Source organism: Stigmatopora argus, chromosome 8 (assembly GCF_051989625.1).
Source record: "Stigmatopora argus isolate UIUO_Sarg chromosome 8, RoL_Sarg_1.0, whole genome shotgun sequence".
NCBI lineage: Eukaryota > Metazoa > Chordata > Actinopteri > Syngnathiformes > Syngnathidae > Stigmatopora > Stigmatopora argus.
This window is the reverse complement of record NC_135394.1, coordinates 7,218,540-7,236,037: the sequence shown is the minus strand read 5'-3', so window position 1 is coordinate 7,236,037 and position 17,498 is coordinate 7,218,540. Positions and strand designations below refer to the sequence as shown.

The 17,498-nt window shown below is 37.6% G+C and overlaps 1 protein-coding gene across 10 annotated transcripts in view; it reads left to right on the top strand.

Annotated features, from left to right (window-relative positions):
• hykk.2 (hydroxylysine kinase, tandem duplicate 2) overlaps positions 1-17,498 on the top strand; it is a 71,774-nt gene that overhangs the window by 13,236 nt on the left and 41,040 nt on the right. For 4 of the 10 annotated variants that reach the window (XR_013301479.1, XR_013301478.1, XR_013301477.1 and 1 more), the window contains exons 1-4: positions 1,339-1,505; positions 2,346-2,653; positions 3,682-3,824; positions 4,152-4,332. Coding sequence is in view for 4 of the 10 variants with exons in the window: in XM_077607939.1 (XP_077464065.1) it covers positions 2,350-2,653; positions 3,682-3,824; positions 4,152-4,332 (628 nt within the window). In the remaining 6 variants the exon portion in view is untranslated. Of the gene's footprint in view, positions 1-1,338; positions 1,506-2,345; positions 2,654-3,681; positions 3,825-4,151; positions 4,333-5,109; positions 6,130-17,498 lie in introns of those variants that run through there. The other 6 variants (XR_013301475.1, XR_013301474.1, XM_077607941.1 and 3 more) reach the window with 4 other exon arrangements.

Sequence of the window (17,498 nt, the reverse complement as noted above, 5' to 3'; positions counted from 1 at the left end):
GTGCGCCCTATGTGAGTAAATATGTGCCGCTTTGCATTTCTATAGTTTCTTTTTTAAATTGCGTGATAAGGGGCATTGCAATCATTAATAATTGGCCGAGGTTGACAGGTATGGCACCCATTAGATAAAACTTTGCCATGCGGCGGAAAGAAAAGAACGAGGCCACAAAATCTACCGAACTGCCACACTTAGTTGAACGGAACACAGTGTAAGTCAGCATTCTTAGCCACAGTTCCAGAACATCCCATTACCACCTTGCGGTGGAACAGATAGACAACTACGGTTGCTAAAGTGTGTTCATCTGCGTCATTTCATTTCTCTTACTTTCAATGGTTCTGTGGTGGCAATTATGTGGCTCAAACAGGCAAATGCATTTTCTTTAATATTTGTAGGATTAATCATTTGCCTGTGGCATACGATTCAGCCACTGGAAGGCCTGACCTCCAACTGCGTGATGCCATTCACTGTATAATTGTACGTATTCTAATTTTAATCATAAAATAGTGACATTTAAATTGAAAATGATTTTGAAGTAATTATGATTGAGTTAGTGTTCAACCTTTACAGCTTGCAAGAGACTACTAATAAACCTAAGCCCTCTTTCAATTATTGATAAACTTCTTGTAAAATTGAGATTATAAAATGAATAGAAGTCAAGACACTTTACAGAATCTTTCACAATACACAGGTACGATTTTTTTCTGTGCACTATGCATAAATTACAGAAACAAATGTAAACATTAACATAAACAAGGTTGTTTTTGTCAACTAATAACAACAGATGGACATTTCAATGTAACTAAACATTGAGTATGAAAATGGGTGGTCACTAGTGAGTCAATGTCGCCGCCCTGTGGGCAGTAATGATATAACAACTCGACAATTATTATTTTTCTCTGTCTAATTTGCGTTTTTACCTTATCTAATGTAAAGCTCTGTCAGAATTATTGGTGCAAGTCTTACACAAAAAACTTTTTTTTAAACCTGTGTTTTGAAAGTGTAGTCATTTTTTAAAATCAATGAATTTCGGGCATGATGCCTGCGTTGCCATATTTGCATTTTCCCGCTAAACTGGATTATTTTGATCAATTTTGACTGATTTATTTTCAAAAAATGTGTAATTTACGTTTAGAAATGAATAAATACACAATTCATCAATAATGATTGTGTTTCTTAAAATGACTAGTCTCAACCTTTTCCGAGAACTATTCTTCCACGATAAATATCAGCAAAACAGGGTTGATTCTACAACAATGTGTCCCTCACTGTTGTACTGCTGTTCTTTTTCTATGACTACGAAACGAAAAATGGAAATATCTCCCATTTAAAGGGATGTCGTATCTTTTTTTTAATTTCTTATTTCAAATAATCTTTCCTTTATCGAACAAGGAGGATTTTACTGTCTGGTTAGACTGGATACTTTCGTTTGCTTCTGGCAACCCTACAAGGCAGTCAACACACCTAAATCCAAGAAACTACAAAACTACTTCTTGACGCATTACGAGGTAAACTTAATCTAGAAGTCTGGATTTTTTTGCGAGGTTTTCCCTTATCATTTGTTAATGACCTTCCGTTGGGGAGAATGGATATTTTGCGCGAAATATCACGGTTTACTTGTGTTAGACTCTGCTGGGAAAACCTGTTTCGTGTGTGCACAACTCCCATATGTCATTTTGCGATCTTTCTTTCGATCTGCTGCACGCCCAGATTTCCCTTTTTTTCCCTTCATTTCATGCAGTGTTTCCTAACCTTTTTTGAGCTGCGGCACACTTTCTCCATAGAAAAAAATCTTAAGGGATGCCACCATCTGAGAATGTTCTGATTTAAAACTATGTCGGCTAAATTAACAATCTAAATGTTATCAACAGGAATCAAATCAAACCTCCCAAATTATTCAAAAAATCATTTTTTTTCCCACACCGACATAACGTGACCACAAGTTGACGTGTGCGGAACCCGAACAACTTCCGGCTCGAGTGATGTAAAATAGATAATGTAATGTTTTTAAATCTCGTAATTTCATGATTTTTCTCCTGATATTACCTAAATCTGCCAATATTATGCAAAAAAACAACGTTGTTTTCACACAGACTTTGCATCGCTCAAAGTTGATTTATTAGCTTTATTTCAATTTCAATTTTTTTGTTTTTAACTTTCTTACAGATTTAATGTGACTTTCAGATATCATTTTATTTGTGATTTTATTTCCATTTCTAAACTTGATTCTGCTGACTTGACAGATGAAGCACTTTCAATTATTTTGTGTTAAATTGAGCTATACAAATAAATTAGCCTTTGCTTATATTGTTGTCTATTGTACTGTCTCTTCTTTGTATCATTAACAGGAACATGGCCGCAAATCATACTATACCCAAGCTCAGCCAGTCCCAGGCAGCAGAGATTGTTCAGAAGCACTACAAGCTGACTCCCTCCTCACTTCGTTTTCTGCCCAGTTATGAGGACCAGAACATTTGTATTACAACTGTTGAAGGTGACAAGTATGTGCTGAAGATAATGAACACTCTTTCCTCAAAGGACCCAACTCTGATAAAAGTGCAGACTTGCGCAATGGATTTTCTGCACCAAGGCGGACTTCCTACCCCAACAGCCCTGAAAACCATCACTGGAGAGGACATGTTTCTGGAAGACATTGGTAGGAAAACAGCCACTAATGATACTTCTTATAAGGGGCTTTTGAAAAGGATTTTCTGTAGGCTTATAGTTCTTAAAATACTGTTCAAAAAAGAAAAAAGGAGCACTACTGAGGGAGGAAGGCAATACATGTAAAACTAATCTAAATAATCTTTCTATTTGGAATCACACCTGGTTCCCGATATAAAAAAATAATGACCCCTTAAACAGTTTTGTAACTGTCTATATAAATAAGTAGGTGACAAACATAGTTCAACTTAGGCTTCATCTACACCAGGGGTGCCCATTACGTAGATCGCAATGTACCGGTAGATCACCAAGGAACTATTGGTAGATTGCCAAGGTACTATTGGTAGATTGCACAATCATAATATTTTGATCCCTCCCCTCTGTCGATTTCCTTAACTATTCTCTTATGAATATGGCATGTCGCGGTTAATGTAGACCAGACATGGCTGCAATAATCAAAGAATTGTAGAGTATTATAACAACCCTTTTTTTTTTCTCTTTAGTGCTGAGTCCTAGTAGCAAGAGTGGCGTCCGCTTCCGAGTTTCAGCGTAGATTTTCACATTTTTATGATTAAAAAACCCAAAACAAAAGTAAAAAATAAAATAATAATAATAGCTGAAAAAAAATCACAAAGAAGTGAATTTGCGAGAAGTGAAGTCAAGATAATTGAGGGAAGTCTGTATATAATTACATAATTGCAAAGCTTTGTCAGTGGCCTGTAAAAAAGATAGCTCTTTTTTTGGAAGGTTAACTCCTTGAAAAGTATATCTTGCAGCAAAAATGTTTGAACACCCCTGCAGTAGGTCACATGATACATTTCCACAAATGTGGTATGTTAGAATTGCAATCAGTGGATTGCAGTCAGGTGCTTCTAGTTTCAGCACAACCCCCATTGGTTAAAGTGTCTGTGGAACAAAAACAATGGCCACAAACTTTTGTGGGCAAACTTCATTTTTGATGTTAACAGACACAGACAACATATGATGTTGCATTTATTATTGGATTGTTACATTCGGCAGATTGTGGTTACGGCTTGCAGAAGTACCTGGTGCGCCTGTTGACTTATTTGACCGGAGTCCCAATTTCCGAGGTCCCATTATCACCTCAGCTACTTTACCAAGTCGGCCAAATAGCAGCCAGAATGGACAACTTGCTCAAAGAGGTATTTGTAATTCTATTATTAAGCATTTCACTTCTGATTCTTCTTATTCCTATTATTCTTATCCCAGTTTCTTTTGCTCTGAACACTTCCTTTTTTAAAAGAAAAAAGTGCAACATAAAGGAAATCAAAAAATGCATGCTTTATAAAAATGTCATATATTCACATTTTCAATGTGTTAAAGACTCCAAGTAATGTGGGCATCTGGATGTGTTTTAAGCTACATTAAGATCTTTTTGGAAAGAATCGTGGGTGGGGAGAAGTCACTTGATGGTTGTACATTTACAAACATGACACTAACATTGTACCACTCAACCCACCCACCACCAGATGAAACATCCTCAGCTCAGTGTCCTTCATAGGGGGGAATTCGTCTGGAGTTTGTCAAATATTCCCCTTCTGGAGAAATGGTTGTATGTGCTGGATGGAGACCCTCTTCAGGAGATTGTGAAGTCTGTCCTCCATCAGTTCAAGACCACCGTGGCCCCGAAATACTCCAGTTTCCGCGAGTGTAAGTATTATATAGTGTAAGTCTTTCTATTTGCGGACTTCATAGATACTTGTGTTTGATTTGTTTAATGAGGTACAGCTCATATTTATGAACATATTCATAATAATGAACATAGTATATCTACATTTAAATATGTAAGATTTTATCCGAGGGGTAATTTCCATCTTTAGTCCCTTGTGCAATGACACATACATGTAGCACAGTTTTAGACACTGTTGTGATCGTTATTTTGTTGGTCAAACAGCCAGACTTTAAGATGATTGGCAAAGAGGTTCAGAGACGGGAGTTCACGTATGGAAATTGGTATTGAGTTCCATGTATGTGAGGCGCGGACAGAGAAGGTGCTTTGGGCGAATCAGATCAAATCAACAGCCTTTATTGTCATTATACAATAGCTGCGTATAATGAAATTGGTGGTGCTACTCCACAAACTTCATGTTTCCCAGTAAAAACATAAATAAGTAATTTAAAAAGTCACATCCGGGCAAGGTAATTCTAAAATATTGCACAATCTAAGATTTTGCACGTTTTATTGCACACTCCGACGTTATTGCACAGAAGGGATTGTGTGTTGTGCTAGTGCAAGTTCAGAGCCCTGATGGCTCTGGGGAAAAAAAAATTGTCCCTGAGTCTATTTGTCCGTGTTTTGTGAATGCACTCTTTTTGAAGGGAACTACACAGTCACCTCTAGAGCCAGCCCTTGTTGACGTGTTGAAAAGATAAAAGGACAAATTTTTTTGTATGGTTATCTCATGTATTTCATTTGATATTTTGTAGGCCTTATTCATGGAGACTTCAATAATCTCAATTTGCTGGTGCAAGCCAATGAAGGAAGTGGCTATGAGATATCTGGTATCATCGATTTTTCGGATATGAGCTTTGGTTGCTATGTCTATGAGCTAGCCATCACCATCATGTACTTGATGCTGGAGCATCCAAACCCCATAGAGGTGGGAGGAGCTATTTTAGCAGGCTGGGAAAGCCTTGTTCCTCTCAATGCAGCCGAGAAAGACTGCCTCTTCTGGTTGGTCCTGTCACGCTTCTGCCAGTCGATAGTGTTTGCTCGTCTGTCTGTGACTTTGCAACCTGAAAATGAAGAGTATCTAATGATTTCATCCAAGAAGGGCATTCCAATTTTACGCAAGCTCTTTGAGACAGGAAAAGAACATGTGGAAAAAGTGTGGTTCACAAGTGCTGCTGAGTTCAGTCACCTAAATTGATGCAAGCTATTCTAGAATAAATCAAGATATTTATGAAAATAACTTGATAGTTGAGGATTTTTTTTAAAATGAATGTGTTACTGAGTAGTATAAAGTAGTTGTGCGATGGTGAGTAGCGCCTCGGCCTTACAGTTCTGGGGTCAAATCCGTGTTGGTACACCTGTGTGGCGTTTGCATGTCCCCTGCCTCGTTCCTGAAAATCAGCTGGGATAGGCTCCAGCATCCCCAGTGACCCTTGTGAGGATAAAGCGGTTCAGAAAATGAACGAATGAATGAATAGTTGTGCAATGACTTGATTGGATTATGAATTTCAAATGCAGCCATGATCCAGATTGAACACTAGATGGAGACATTATGCCATTTTGTACTGGGGTAATCCTCCTGTTTTAAATACTAACTCATTTGCAGCAGCCACCAACGAGTTTATAGCCATTATTGGATTTTTTTTTACTGGGGTTTACTTTCCTCTGCATAGGTATGCACGGTTGTATGACATATATTTTTGTTTACTCTTCTTATTTTGAAATAAAACAAAACACAAAGAGGTGAAATGGCAAACTGCATGCAAAAATGATAAAGACATTATCATTCTACCGGCAACAATAAGGTCAGTTACTGCATTCAGTTGTTTTTACCAATTGATAACATTTGATGCCATTTTACTTTTTTTTTTTTTTGTTCTGGAGCCAGCAACTATCCAAAGCTTTCAGTCCCTGACATATATTTAAAAAATCCACTTCAATGTATGTTGCTTCTTTTTATTATAGGCAAAAGTAAGTGGACAATTTACATTGTAATATCAGTCAGATTCTATCCTACAATGTTTTTATGTCAAGAAAAACTGTATATATGCTGGTAATAAAAAGAGAACAGCTTTCGTAATTCCCAATAGCATGCAGCAGAGTTTCTTGCACTTTTTAGTATGTACTTCTGCAGACTTTTTCCTCCTGTGATCCATAGTTTCCACTCTATTTTTGACTGGATAGTGTTATGATCCCAATCCACCCACACAAGAACTATCATATGGCTTGAACTCATTGTATAATTGTTATCCGACACTTGACAGTATAGTTTTTCACACCCACTCATCCCTGGGAGCCATCAGTAGTGGATGAGTAACTTTCACTGTATTTCTACTTAACTATATATTTTAAAAAATATTGCATATGTGATTCAATTCTAAAAATAACAAATCAGCCAAATAAAAAATAAAAAAAGAATAGTCGCATCAGCCAAGAGACTTGTAAAACCCAACTTAATATTTGTGCAGGCTCTCTATTGGGTAACTGAATCTACAGGCAACAATAAGTCTGCAATTAGTTTTTGTGATAATCAGCTATGAGACAAAAAATAAAATGTTGGATTCCAGGGATCGCTGTGTAAGTAGCCCTAAATTATAGCTGCCTATATTTCATTTTGATCGTTTCATGGGTACACTGTCGATTGGTCACCGGTCTTTTGGTCGTCGATCTTTTGGTCGCCGGTCTTTTGGTCGCCCGGAAGGTAAGAGATAATTACCATTTAAATCGTTGCTCAAATTCCCTAAATACAAACTGTGAATTACTATTTAGTCATACTTAATGCCCTAGTAATTATTAGGCTAAAGAAAAGCTCCAAATTTCCCGGAGTTTTATTGTTTTTTGTTGGAGAACTTGTTAAGACCCCGACTGACGTAGCTTCTTAAAGGGACAACACATGTACATACAAATTCATACACTCACACGTCGGCTCAGTGAAACTGCTCATGGCCATTGTTGGCTTTTATTGATGCGTAGACCGTGTTGTTTTACTTTGTTTTGTCGCCGGTCTTTTGGTCGCCGGTCTTTTGGTCGCCGGTCTTTTGGTCGCCTATTGTCGCGGTCGGGGCGACCAAAAGACCGCTACCAAAAGACCGGCGACCAAGAGACGGCGACCAAAAGACGGCGACCTAAAGACCGGCGACCAATCGACCGCACACGGTTTCATGAAGGAGTACCAATTTTAGTTCGTGTCCTCACCCAGTAGAAAAACAACACCAGGAAGAAAATGTTCATATGAAGGTCATATGTACTCAAGCTGTCCCCAGTTAAGTTTTTGCCAAAAGTTCAAGTAATTGTCCTCTTTAAATTTTTGAAAAAGGATAAGATGTATTATGCATAGACAAAAGTTATCCAATAAGAGATTAGGGACGTCAAGGGCGTTTTACAACTCAGGTTGAAAACTTTTCCACTCTGAGAGTCCCAAGACAATGATCTAAAGCTCTTTCACCACAATGTGTTATCAGTTGAGAAACACAATGTATATGAGACAGAATAAAGGGGAAAGATGTCTGGTTATTGTGATTTCATATTTCTGAGAAGTCATCCACTCACTTTTTGACTTTGTGGCCTTCGGAGTAAATTAGCAGCAGATCCATTTGATTGTCACCATGTTTGATCAGTGAATACCTTTCTCAAGGTTATGGCACAGGCCTTTTAAGTGTTTGACAATGTGCTTCATTTTAATAACACACTGCATGTAACAAGATGATGTAGGCCTGTTGTTTTTACTTGGATAGATTAATTTAACTTGACAAAGTCTACATTATGAACAGTGTTGTAACAGCTGTTTTTCTTTCACCTCGACAAACACATGATTTTCCCTCTAGTTCTTGCAATAGATTCACCCCCCACTCCCCCTATTATTATTAAACTCAGTTCTTTGCATATGGATTGTGTCACGAGAGCCTGGGGCATACACACGTAATAAAAGCCGCAACACTTAATCTCAATTAATGAAATGTTCTGAAAAGTAAGCATCCATATAATAACAGTTATTCCTTTGACATTTGAGTTACAAGTGGGCTAATTCAAGTGGGTCTGAATTGTGCATTCTTTATATTTGATAAAATACTGTATATAATATTAGTTAATAGCATAAATGTACTGTTTTTAAATCAAATACAGCTAGTGTTTTTTCCCATGTTAAGAAAACATTTACAGTAAAAATTACACTAATAGGTGCACAATGTTTAACATTTAAAACTAACCAAATAATATTCGATCCCATATTTGCTCACCACTATAAAAAAAGAATGTAAGTATTCTGTTTTATATCAAACTCAAGTGGTTAGTGTGTCGACCTCATAGTTCTGGGCTCGAGGATTTGATCCCAGGTGGGTCCTGACTTTGTGGAGTTTGCATGTTCTCTGCTGGCTTGCGTGGGTTTTTGTCTGGGTGTAGTGAATGCCGGTTAGACACTTAAGGTATGAGTGTGAGCGTGGATGGTTGTCCGGCTCCTTGTACCCTGTGATTTGCTGGCCATTGATTCAGGGTGTCCCCCGCCTGGTGCCCACAGATGGCTGGGATAGGCTCCAGCACCCCCCGTGACCATAGTATTGATAGCAAAAAGATACACCGACTCTACACTATTGCAGTGTCAAAACATTTCTTTCCTGTGTCTTTCTCAATATATATATTGCAGATTACTGTTTGACACAAAACTTGTATATTTATAGCTTAAGCAAGAATACATGTTTTTTTCCTCCCTGAAAACAAAAACAAAAAAACAAACATATTTCTGCACATTTTTGGTACAAGAAACTCTGCAGCCTCTTTGCACAGCTATAACAAAAGATGCACATTCAAAAGTGTTGTAATTTATTTCTGAGCATCGCTTTCTGTAGTTTCCTGGTTTGAATGTTTTTTTTTGTTTCTTTTATATAAACTGCCCCATATACAGAAAGAAAACCATAAGTTGCGTTAGGAGAGGACAAATAAGAGTTGTTTTTTTCCAATTCCCTGTGAAAGACATTTTAATCTCCTTCGGCAAATTGTATCCTTTGAAAAGAAAGTCAAGGAATTAAGAGGAACTCTGTTAAAGTTGTTTTACTAAAACAGGAAGTCATATAACATTGTGCAGGGTGGCAGCAGAATTTAAGCCAACAAAGAGCTTTTTTCCCCCAAGAATAATCTTGTCGCTCAGAGGCCCGCAGTTCTTCGATAAAGAAGACGCCAGTATGTCATTTGTAGTAATTCTGCCAAATCATCTTTCTCTCTTAAGGGAAAAATTGGGGTGACTTGGGGTTGGCGTTTGTTTACTTGCTGTTGGCAAGATTAATAAACAGAATTATGATGCGAGTTTAATATTCTGTTGCTCATTTCTCATTCTACTCAGCAAAGGAGTCGCTACAAGATAAAAAATACTTGGGTATGTATGTATATAGAATTATGCACACGTATTTAGATAGAAGAAAAGAGCCCATTACAAAGAGGGAAAAGATGAGGGGAAAATGTGGAGTGGGTGGTCGATGCTGATATCTCCTTTGTGAATTATTGAAATGGACTGCGGGTGTTGGTGTGACCCTCCCATGTCTTTAAACACCTAAACTCATACGTTGAAAGGAATCATTGGCCTCGTTCACTTTCTTTTTGGCCGAGAGCACAAAAGGTTGCATGCTCTTAAGTCCGTCCCACAAACCGTATCCATCTCAGTCAACCTTGTCTCAGCAGCACCATATTCTTTTTGTCCAAATCTTTACTATTGTTTGGATATTTGGAGAGTTTTCCCTCTTTGACCAAGTTAAAACCCATTGGGGAAGATCACTCTGGTACATTTTGGTCATGGTTTCCAAGTATCAATGGAGTGTATAAAAATACAGAAAAACCGCAAAAAAAAATGCCCCCGAGGTCATTAAAATGCAGCTAACACCTGCATGTCAAGTCACACATCTTGAATGTTGTGCAAGGCAAGACTTCTCACAAAGGCACAATTCACGATGTCATATTCATCTTGACCAATAGATGGCAGGAATTCCAAACAAGTATGGCATTAAGAATTGTAATTAAAATTATTCTTATAAATGCAATGGTTTCCAATGCCTTTTTACCTGTTTTGGAATAATGGAGCAAATAAACACACACACCTTAAACCGCCTTACAGTTTTTAGGTGTTGTGGCCTCAATTCGGAGGGGTATTAGAGTTTACCACTCATGCTTTGAGGGCAAACACGCACAAAAAAGTCAACTAGCGTTTCCTTAAAATGTGGGGAAAGAGGTCAAAGGCATTATTTAAATGGATGTTGAGCTCACGAATGAGAGGCTGGAGAACTTAGTTGAGGAAAGGACTCAGCCATCATTTGGCCTGGGGGATCATAAGCAAGCAAACACACATGAATACTGTTAAAATATATGCGTGTGTTTAAAGATGTTTGTACATTTACGTAAGTGTGCTAAATTTCCCCTTAGGGAAATTTAAATCTCTGCTTGGTTTATCTTTTGCATATGCAATAAGTCTGTGTGTGATTTTTTTTTATTTTTTTTTATCTTGTGCTAGTCTGCTTTATGTGTAAGTTTTAAATAACTGATTTGGACCAAATCTTTTCTGCAAATCTGTTTAAGGTTTTAGAAAAACTGTACTGCTGGCATTTGTCGTATAAGTAGACTTAAAACAGCAGTATTAAGCTTGATAAAAAATAAACACAGTTATTTCATCCCATGAAGTACAGGGCAAGTTTTTTAGGGAGGGAAATCAAAAATGTGAGAAATGTTTGTTTTTCTAAGCCCGGTTGTTAGTTTAACTGACTCACAACAAGATTTTTTAGCTCTGGCCTTTGTTCGTGTGTTTATATGTTCTTTTGCTTGGATGTTTTTTGGGGTACTCAACCACATTGCAAAAATATGTATTTGTCCACAGAAAGCATTCAACATTGCATCCATTTGAACCTTTTGTGGTCAGCAGAAGCAATATAATAAGTCATATTTGTGTCTCTTCTCTTGTATTTGCCCAAATTATCCCCAGGTTGATTTAAAAAAAAATAATATTATTAATGGTTGTGGTATTAAGTCGTTGACTGGGATTATCATGTACTCACCAGTTCGAACTGATGGGCTGTCATTGATGTCGATAAATCCATTTGATTGGGAGTGCGAGCGGCGATCATTTAATCATTACCAGCTCCACCCTTGTATTTATTTACACTACTGAAACGAACTTTTGTGTGTAACAAAGTACCAAAATTGTTCACACTTTTCTCCACTCGTTTCAACATGATGTCAGGTTTTGAGCTCTCAACTAATGGAGAAGCTTTGTTTAATTACCTAGCTTCATCTAGTGTTAAAGCTGAGAAGTGTAATGTGAGCTGTATTCAAGCTTCTTGTCCGGGCCATATTCAATTATATTTTTATTATAGGCTCTGGGGGAGGGGGAGGGAACCTATGGCTCTGGAGCCATATGTGGCTCTTTCCATGGGTGCATATGGCTTTCCACTAACCTGTGAGGTAAAATATGGAATTCAGTGGTGAGAGAGCTGAGTCCTGAACGCACTAATAAGAGCGTCACTGTGGCGTTGACACTACCTCTACCACGACTTTAATCATAATTTAGTTTTTTATTACTCTTCTGCATGCATAGTATCATTGATACTGGTTTATTAGCAACAGCATAACAATCTTGTCAAAAGAATTCAGTGACTTTTGGTACTTTAAAAGTGGTGAAATTACAAAAAAATCACAAATTTTCATGTGTTTTTACTTTTCAATTCTGAGAATGGCTCTCAAGAAATAACATTAGAAAATATGAATTGTTTATGGCTCGCTCTGTCAAAAAGGTTCCCGACCCCTGCTCTGGGGCAATGAAAACCGGGCAGCGGGCCGTAGTTTGGACACCCCTGCTATTGAGTGATACCTAGGTTTGTTGTTATTGCCGTATTTAATGCAATTGAAAGAATGTTCTTGATTAATAGGTTGAGGTGTGAAAAAATAAGTATTTACTCTTGCTTTTTTTGCATTCTGTCACTATATCTCAAAATCCTGTGAGTGGATGGAATTCCAGCAGAATTTCAATGTACGACAGATTTGCTTTTCTCGGCCAGAGAGTTCCTGCGACGTTTTTGTAATAATCTTTAATTCCTCCAATATAAAACAAATCAGTGTTGATACAATTTTTTCTTGATAAATCATACATATTTTTTTAATTTAGCCACCAGAGCATCACGTTAAATGCACATTCATAACAGGTATGTCGTTGCCAAAGCAAGAAATAGAAACATAGTAACATACTGTAAGGCACTCCATCCCCAGTGTGTCACTAACATTGTGTTGATCCCTGCGAGGGGTTAATTTCAGTCGGAGAAAAAATGACATGACACGTTCACGGCAATAATAACAGTGTTTATTCTGTTGATCTTTCTAGTTCCAGGTGTATCGTAAAACACTGCAAGTTACTCATTAGCGAGCAGCTGATTCAGATTTGACGATACTTGGCAAGGAGTAACAGCCATAAACATGCGTGTTCTTGTTAGCATACCCTCTCCCTTTTTGTGGACTCTGCAGTATTTTATACCATAGTCTCCCCTTTGATGCAGTCTTGTGTCCATGGAATAAAATGCCTCTCATCAAGCCTGCCACACACGAGAGCTATCTGCTGAGTAAAAAGTAATTCAAGGCCGTTAACCCAGCAGAAAACTTGATGTTTGCGCATAATTTTCAGTGAATTTTCCGCTTGATGAGGCCTTCAGACGGGTATCAAACTTATTTTCCGCCTCATGATGCAGTTTGCTCTACTTGAGCTACTTGCTCAGGACACAAATTAAGGTGGCCAATGAAGACGCGTCTTCATCTCACCTGATTTCTGGATGGCTGCTCCCATCAAAGTTGTCAGCGGAAACATTTTAAGAGCATAAATTGGTCGATAACTGTTTACATGACGTAACATTTTCTGGGATTGGCCACATTTACATGCAGGCAATAACCCTTTGAAAATTTGTGTTTTGGGCAGTAACCCGGTTATGCAAAATATGCTCATATTCCAAATTTTAAAAGCCTGATAACTCCCAACGGGTTTACCCAGAAATGTCTACAAAGAGAGTCTGGCCAATGTTTGATCTCCCTAATTTTGCCGCCTGAGACCTATGATTAGTCGAGATTACTTACTGCTACATTGTGTAGCCATCTTGTACTCCACTACATAGGGCTTTTCTATCAACCAATTTTATTAATCTATTTCGTGCTGTTTCAGAGTGGTTTACACGTGGCAGAATGCCAATCATGGACATTTTCTGTCAAATCGGGACAATTTGTGGCCTTGTACCAGTCTACTAATTATCTGAAAAGACGCTGAGAATCGGAGTTGAAATGGAGGAGATTGTTGTGCGGACTTTGACTCGTTTTGTGCAGTTGATGTTCAAATATTGAATAATAATAATTATTTTCATGCTGAAATTCATTGATGAGGGCCAAATCTGGGAAGTTAGTAGCAGACCGGTGAGCAATAGAAACGTGTTAGTATTTTCATCACACCTCTACATCCAAGTCACCGTAAATAACAGTTACTCACTCATCACATCGCCAAGGATTTACCGGCTATTTTTTGGGTGGGCCAGCATTAGCATCTTTACGTCGCTGGACCCAGCACAGTGAGCAGTAGATTAATGGACCCAAACTTAGCCCCAGACATACATTCTTCCTTTCAGATTCTGTTTTTCCATTTTTATTATTCCTATTTCTAAACTTCTGTGTAGTTTCTATTTTATATATAAAAAAGGCATTACATTGCTTGCATGCTACTATGTATACATTGTGTTTTTGTTACTTAAAATGCCCTTTTTAATGTTGTATTCATGGATCTGAGTGTCAAATTGGGGGAAAATTGATTCAATGTCAAGTTCCCCTTCAGTGCTTAGCAATTTATTCTGCTAATTGTTAAAAGCCATTTATTTCATTCAATTAATTGTCCAGGTGGTACCATTTGGATTTTTAATAAAGTAACAGGAATTCGTATGGTTGACAGCCCATTATTAAATTTTGGGTGGTTATGATGGTTATGGTACATAGAGTACATTAAATTTGTGTGTGCTTGTGAAAAGAATTAATAGATCAAGGTTACTTCCTGGTCATTCATTTAACTGACTTTGGTATTTCAGTTTAATTAGTTTTAAATCTAAATAAGCATGATTTTTTTTTCCCCGCTTGCTTTCAATTCATTATAAACTTACGATACTTACACGGATCCGCCCCTTCGATATATCTAAACTTTATCCTAAATGTGTTAGCAATGCTTTAACATACAAACAGGCAATCGGGCTCATTATTCAAAGAATAGAAATGTCTACTACACACCCCTGCTCAAATGATGTTTTTTATGATATGGGACATTTGGGAGTGTGTGAGCATGTTTCTGTTTTTCTTTTAAAGATAAGGCTTCCATCTTGCCACTACCCCATAAGAAAATAGGAAATGATTTATTTGTTTTAAACATCTTAGAGAAAAGGTGCTAGACCCGTGAAACTGTTATGAGCAACATAACCTCACTAAAACTGATCGGCTGTGTGATAACCAGGCAAAGGAACATTCTAGTATGGAGAACTTGGAAACTCCAGCCAACCTCAGAAAGCCCTCGGTGCTTTTTTTCCCATCATTAATCTCACTTTCTCTACATTGTTGCGCACTCTAAAAGAAATCATTTCTCATCTTATTCTCCAATTGAGTAATTATCTAAGCTTCTTAATGTTTTAAGTGGTGTCCAATTTACAATGTTATTATTATCCTATTAATTTCACATTTCATTATAGTAAAATTTTTCAGTGACCATTCCACACAGAAAAAAAATTCAACAGAACTGCCAGATTTTTAAAAACGTAATCTGCGGTGGCCATAACCTGTGTAGAATTACCCAAAATCTTAAGTAGAATTAATAGAAATAGAAGTTTAGTATAGTTCAAATGCAAATAAAAAATTAGGAATATAATTTAATAAAATATAATAATGTCTCAGGGTGGCACTGACAGTTAACTGTTAGTCTAATTTTGAGTCTTATTATCTGAGTGCAATTTTTATTGCTTTCCCAGGATATACACAATTTACTGTAGGCTATAATTCAACATATTTGCTGTAAATGTTTCATTATTGGCTGAAAAAATATTTCTTTCAATGGAGAGACCTTGCATATAAGACCTATCTGATTTAGATTTAATGCTGGTCTACTGAAGGGCTCTAAAGTTTCTTCTTTCCCTCCAATAGACCGTTCAAGTGGAGCCTCAGTCATATTTTAATACTTTCACAAATACCAAAATGTACCCTGGTCTGTACAATGAACAGGTGATGAAGAATTACTGTGATCCTGACCTGTATACGGTCGTTAAAAAAAGCTATACTTCATTCTGAAAGCACTTCAATGACGTGTAACGCACTTTAATGCCCATGTATAATTGGGCACATTAAAACCACTTGAATATGATTTGATTTAAAAAGTGCATTTTTTTCTTGGAAAGAAAATCTCTTAAATTTGCTAATATGAGTGCTATGATTGCAAAAATAAATAAATCTGGTGTAAATTTGGAACATCAACCTCCACACCCATTCGCCCCACTTGGAGGTTATGGAAACACAAAGACAAAAATCTGTTTTACTCATTTTCTGTGCTCATTGTGGCATGTACTGCATGCATGCAACATTTGACTTTGGCAGATGCTCTGTGAACAATTGGAAAGCGTTAAGTCAGATTATTGGCATGCACATTCAAGAGACAGAAGTGTCTGGCCACCACATGGAGAAGTCCACCATGACTTTTTCTTCAGGCCGGAACCTTCCCTGGTGAATGAACATGTGATGCTGAACAAAAATGAAATAAAATTTGCGTATCTGTAAAAAAAAAAGGGTAGTCGATTATGATTATAAATTATACTATTATATTAGTATTATACAATGACGATTTTAACACAAGGGTGTTATTTTACAATGACAGTTCCTACTTTGTGTTAACATGATTGGTTTAACAGCTGTGTGTAGGCAGCTAACGAAAAACAATAAGCATTAACCCCGCACTTTAAAACAGCCTTTGTGAACGTGTCTAATGACCTTCAAAGGTTCTTTTCGTGTTGTGTTAAACTACACAACGATGACTGCTTAGTAGATTTATACAACTTTAAACTTAAGACACCTCCAAATTCTAAACTATTCCTAGTGTTTGAATGTTGAGAATATGAATGTTCACTGCCAGCATCCTCTTGCTAACTCCTGAGGTTAGAATTTATTTGAAAAGTACTGTCTAAAACCCTTGATTTATGGCTTTTCGACATTTAGGTTTATAGTATCCATGCCAGTTGAAGGTTTTAGAGGTTACAGTCTCTTTACCTTGGAGGTTGTAGCCTCTCACACAAGAGCATTACTTGGAATATTTTGACATTCACTTTCCCAGACCATCAGGGTCCAAAGTCGATTATGCATCTTTTTCCTTCTTTTACAGAGACTAATGAGGAAAACATTGTTCATTTAAAATTTACCACAGAAGCATTCCCTCAGGTTCAACCCGAGAAGGGGTTTTTGACAAGGCTTGTAAAATGTGGAGACAGGTTACATACCAGCATATTTGATCTGTGATACAAATATGCTTTCAAACGCCTCCTGGGGAATCATGCAGCAGCTAAAAAGGATCATCAAGTAGCTGTTTTTAATATAAATGGTTCTGTCACTCTCTATTCCTACATGCTATACATTCATACCACCTTACATACTGACTGTCCATTGCTATAATTCTTCACGGCCAATTTTAACTCCTCGCAGCTGCAGTTAGAGCAGAATGTACCAGCAGCATATTGCCTGTTAGACGGCTGTGCTGGCAAGAGAAGCTCATAAATAATGCAGCTAAGAGTGGCTGAAGCCTGGGAATGGTGAAGAGGAACATCTGCCCTCAGGGTGGAGGTCTAGTCAGGCGCCGAAGGCAGGATGATTGGTTGGCGCCCTCGGGGCAGCGGGCCACTAACACCAGCAACGCTTGAGGGAGTCAAGGGAGAGGTCCTGCTATTTGGATTAGTCCCGCTAGACTCCAGTTAACTTTATTTGTTTTTGTTTTGTGTGCAGGCGTGTGTGAGAAGGAGCGTGATGCTTAAAAAATGACAATGGATATAAAAAGACCATCGGCGGCTCGGTGGAAAAGTTACAGTCACAGTTACTAAATTGAGGCTTAAGTTCCCAATGGGTTCCGACCTTCCTG